Source organism: Saprolegnia parasitica (assembly GCF_000151545.1).
Source record: "Saprolegnia parasitica CBS 223.65 unplaced genomic scaffold supercont2.392, whole genome shotgun sequence".
Lineage (NCBI taxonomy): Eukaryota > Oomycota > Saprolegniomycetes > Saprolegniales > Saprolegniaceae > Saprolegnia > Saprolegnia parasitica.
In genome coordinates this window covers 4,987-9,362 of record NW_012156786.1, presented here as the reverse complement: position 1 = coordinate 9,362, position 4,376 = coordinate 4,987, and the positions used below count along the sequence as shown (strand labels likewise).

The following is a 4,376-nucleotide window of genomic DNA, read 5'->3' as shown; positions in this document are numbered from 1 at the left end:
ATCTCAAAGTGGCGGGCGCGAGCCAGCACCTGTTACAGATGGCTTTGCGCAGTGTAAAGGCGTTTCCAGTCATACAAAAATCAAGTCGACCAAGACATATCGCACCACTGACCAAACCAACGAACGGGCCGCGAAAGCGGAGCGGGCTTTAGGACGGAGCTCGATGGCTTCTCTCTGGCCTTCCGCTGCAGCGATGGCGCCATGCTGCCAGCGGCGGACGTAGTACATGCGCAAGACAGATGGCTCGAGTCCAGCTCTTGACAAGCAAGCGTCGCTGCTGTCACTACCCGATGGCGCCGCGCGTGGACTATGATATATATGCACATACAAGTAGGACGAGTGAGTGAGGGATGGGCGAGCAGTCGGCGAAGAAGACGACGCCGCCAATGGCGCCACATGATGGAGATCTCACGACGCATCGAACATGAGATCCCGCATGCGTTGAAGAACGATGTGTAATCGAACGACGTAGGGCCGGATTTTGTACCTCGTAAGCGCCGAACGCAAGCACCGTCGGCGATATCAGCCACCGCGCTGCAATGCGACCGCTGGACGCACGTGCACGCGTCGGTGGTGGGCCATGGGACCAGATTGCAGCCACTTGGCTCGCCGTCGCAAGTGATAGCGTAGAAGCCGAGCGCCACTCCGTGGCGAGTGCAGCAGTTCATTGGTCTGCCGCAAGGCAAAGTAGCGCCGATACACGCCACTTGAAGCGTTGTCGGAAACCGAGCTGCCTGCCTCTGCGATGAACCTGGTGCGCAGAGCGTGTGCTGAGACTTGAAGCGAGGCCAAGTCGAGAGGCAAGTCGAGTCGTACGAGAGAGAACGGCGGTTCTGTATATAATGCTACTGCTTACGCTCGCTCGCCACGGATACGTCGAGCGAGCTGGATGTCTTTCGGCATGATGGTGACGCGCTTGGCGTGGATGGCGCACAAGTTGGTGTCCTCGAAGAGCCCGACAAGGTAGGCTTCGCACGCTTCCTGGAGCGCGAGCATCGCTGTTGACTGGAAGCGCAGGTCTGTCTTGTAGTCCTGCGAGATCTCGCGCACGAGGCGCTGGAAAGGCAGCCGGCGAATGAGCAGCTCCGTGCTCTTCTGGTACTTGCGGATCTCGCGCAGCGCGACCGTGCCCGGGCGGAAGCGGTGCGGCTTCTTGACGCCGCCGGACGACGACATTCGATTGATCTGGTCCGAGGCGAGCTGCTTCCGGGGCGCCTTTCCGCCCGTCGACTTGCGCGACGACTGCTTCGTACGGGCCATCGCGGCTGCTGGTTGCTGACGGCTTCTATGCTGGAGACCTTTGGCCGTCCGGATAGTTTGACCCTTCGGATAACCGGAGCCGGTTGGTGCGTGAACCGGTTTAATAGTACAGCACTGTAGGTATGCATTGCATTCGGGGATGCGAGCCCAGAAGACCCAAGCAGCAAGGAGCTCGTCGTGGGCTTGCAGGCGACGAGAAGGGCAAAACGTGGAGCGAATGCACCTGCTGCGTGGAGGAGGGAGCAGCGCGTTAGACCTAGAACACTGGTCCAAGCTTTGAAATATGGACGTCAATGCATCTCTCTCTTCATGGGCCCATGCCTTCACAGCGAACGACGATCTTGATGGATTCCATGTCAGCGCTAGATTTGCGTACTTTGATGTGAGAGTTGGTATTGCATGGTGTCCAATACAAAACTACTGATTCATATATGCAATATACAGATACAGCCATTCGCCGAAGCTTCATTTGGGAACATGGCTCGGCGCTGTCTTGCGTTCACGGGGCAGGGAAGCCAGAAGGTCGGGATGGTCAAGGACCTCCTCGCGCGCTGGCCGCAGCATGTGGCGCCGGTCCTCGAGGAGGCCGAGGCTGCCATGGGGACCCACCTAACGCGCCTCATGACCGAGGGTCCGCAAGCCGAGCTCACCCACACGTCCATCGCCCAGCCCGCGATCCTGACGCACTCGTACGCGGTACTGCAGGTGCTCAAGGTAGATGCTTCTGCGTGCATGCTATCTTGACACTCATAGCACTGTAGCACGAAATGGGCTTCTCGGTCGCCGACTGCGAGTACGCGCTCGGCCATTCGCTCGGCCAGTTCTCGGCGCTCGTGGCCACGGACGCCATGCGCTTCGCCGACGCTGTCAAGCTCGTGGTACGTCCTTGCAATATTTCCGTGGATATACCGCTCATGGCGATCAGCACTACCGCGGCAAGGCCATGATGCAGGCCATGGAAGGTGCGTCGGATCGAGGTGCGATGGCTGCCCTCTTGCCTGCGACCGCCGAGACAGCCGACGCGATCTGCGCCCGCGCCCAGAAAGAGACCGGTCTCGTTTGCCAGGTCGCCAACTACAACTCGTGCAAGCAGGTGAGTCGAGCGGCATGAGCGCACAACATGGTCTCATCCTGTATGCAGGTCGTCATTAGCGGCAACGCTGTGGCCGTCGACGCAGCGATCAAGATGGCCAAGGAGTTCAAGGTGCGCCGCGCTGTGCTGCTCGACGTCAGCGCGCCGTTTCATTGCGCGCTCATGCAGCCGGCGGCCGACATACTGGCACGCGCCCTCGAGAAGATCAAGTTCAGCGAGCCGTCGATCCCCGTCATCTGCAACGTCACGGCCGAGACGTTGGCAGTCGAGGACATGCGCGCGCGCCTGAGCTGGCAGGTCGTGGCCCCTGTCAAGTGGAGCCAAAGCGTCGACTTTTGTCTGCACCACAACGCGTCGCAGTTCCTCGAGCTTGGTTACGGCGGCGTGCTCACAGGCCTCATCTCCCAGCACTCCAAGGACGCCAGCTGCCTGTACGTTTCAAAGCGTGGGTCCCACAAAGGCTTATAAGGTGTTCTAGGTCGCTGGGCACCATGGTAGAACTCGAAGCCTTCATGGCTGCCAAGTAGACATGGCGCGGATAGCATGTCAACTCGACGTTATGTGATTGCGCAGAAGTTGAACATGAAGGCAACAGAACCCACCTATATTCACGGTGTAGCGTAGCGTCGACGCGCCAGTGCTGCTCTATTCCTCCAACGCCGGGCGCTCACCAATCTCATTCTACATGGAAATCATGAGTCGTCGTGGTCGCATGACGAGAAGCCGTACCTTGACGTACACAAAGGGCCCGCCGATCGTGTTTTGCCGGGCAACGAGCACCTTGTCTTCGGCCTTCAGGCGCTTGATGGCCTCGCGGCGGCCCCAGTCCTCAAAGTCCGTGTCCGGCGCGTTGCTCAAGCCGATCCAGAGCAAGATCGGGCCGCCGAGGATGCCCGCCCACGTCGAGCGCTCGTAGCCCTTGCGCACGAAGACGTGGGTACCCTAGCGCAGTGGCAGGTCAGACGCGTCGGCTCGCCCATGCGGCGTACGTTGTTGGTGATCATGGCGCTCTCCGCCTGGTGGTGCGGCGCCGCGTGGCTGGCGAATCGGCGCACGGAGCTCACAACGCGTTGCATCTTGACCGCTTCTTTCCTCGTGGACCACGAACACTTAATGTCGGCCGCCCCAGGTGCGGCGTATTAAATTTCCACACCGAGCATATATCTTGCAAGGTGTTTTATTCGGTCGAAAACAAAAATCCGCCAATGGCCTTGGCGCAAGGTTCGACTTTTGGCCAATGGCATCGCGCTGAAACGCTGGGCACGATAAGATGCGACGGGTTCTACCAAGTCGGAACAAGAGAGTCGCAACTGGAAGTCACCTACTGTCCTTGCACCGCGTCATGAGCTCCAGCGCAACCTTGTCCGTCCTGACCGTCAATGACGTCTACGACGTCGTGCCCAACGAGCATGGCATCGGAGGTACGTCATGCAACCATCCCAGCGGACGACCACGAGCATGATCATGTCCAGGCATGGCCGAGATGGCCACGATGCTCAAGCGTGAGCGAGCGGCGATTCCGCCTTCGCACACGACGCTGACCACGATCAACGGCGACTTTCTCTCGGCGTCGCAAGCGGGCGAATTATTCTACAAAGGGTACGGTCGCGTCTTCAAGGTCCTGACTGCAACATGCATGGCGACCGCGCACATGATCGACCTTCTCAACCACATGGACATCGACTTTGCCGTCTTTGGTACGCTTGCGACCATCGACGTGTTGTTTTGACGGCGGCGTAGGCAACCACGAGTTTGACTTTGGCGCCGACATCTTGGCGCAGCGCGTCCAAGAGTCCAAGTTTCGCTGGTTTGGCTCCAACGTCAAGGAGAGAGCGACCGGCGGCCTCTTTGCCAACGCGACCGACACGCTCCTTCTTCCGATCGGTCCAGACGGTACATCAACACTCGCAAATGAGCGTACTGGCGAGCGCAGGACGGTCTAGGCGCACTCAAGCTGGGCATCTTCGGCATCTGCACGCCCGAGACGCCGCAGCTCTCATTTCCGGGCGACCGCGTCGTCTTT

The 4,376-nt window shown here is 59.5% G+C and overlaps 4 protein-coding genes across 4 annotated transcripts; 2 read left to right on the top strand and 2 right to left on the bottom strand.

Moving 5' to 3' along the window:
• Positions 1–852: 852 nt before the first annotated feature.
• SPRG_16825 (histone H3) lies at positions 853–1,310 on the bottom strand (the record flags this gene model as incomplete). The annotated part of the gene is made up of 1 exon (XM_012356175.1): positions 853–1,310. The coding sequence occupies exon 1, from the start codon at positions 1,258–1,260 to the stop codon at positions 853–855; it is 408 nt and encodes a 135-aa protein (XP_012211565.1). The 5' UTR covers positions 1,261–1,310.
• A 419-nt stretch (positions 1,311–1,729) lies between these two features.
• Positions 1,730–2,954, top strand: SPRG_16824 (malonyl CoA-acyl carrier protein transacylase). The gene is made up of 5 exons (XM_012356174.1): positions 1,730–1,974; positions 2,022–2,138; positions 2,186–2,353; positions 2,402–2,784; positions 2,832–2,954. The coding sequence occupies exons 1-5, from the start codon at positions 1,738–1,740 to the stop codon at positions 2,878–2,880; spliced, it is 954 nt and encodes a 317-aa protein (XP_012211564.1). The 5' UTR covers positions 1,730–1,737; the 3' UTR covers positions 2,881–2,954.
• On the bottom strand, positions 2,889–3,471 carry SPRG_16823 (hypothetical protein). Its single transcript, XM_012356173.1, has 3 exons — positions 3,343–3,471; positions 3,083–3,295; positions 2,889–3,034 (listed from the first exon to the last, which is right to left on the bottom strand). The coding sequence occupies exons 1-3, from the start codon at positions 3,427–3,429 to the stop codon at positions 2,999–3,001; spliced, it is 336 nt and encodes a 111-aa protein (XP_012211563.1). The 5' UTR covers positions 3,430–3,471; the 3' UTR covers positions 2,889–2,998.
• A 224-nt stretch (positions 3,472–3,695) lies between these two features.
• On the top strand, positions 3,696–4,370 carry SPRG_16822 (hypothetical protein; the record flags this gene model as incomplete). The annotated part of the gene is made up of 4 exons (XM_012356172.1): positions 3,696–3,774; positions 3,826–4,050; positions 4,094–4,246; positions 4,297–4,370. Coding segments are annotated over 4 exons (531 nt in total), but the record flags the coding sequence as incomplete, so codon positions are not given.
• Positions 4,371–4,376: the final 6 nt, after the last annotated feature.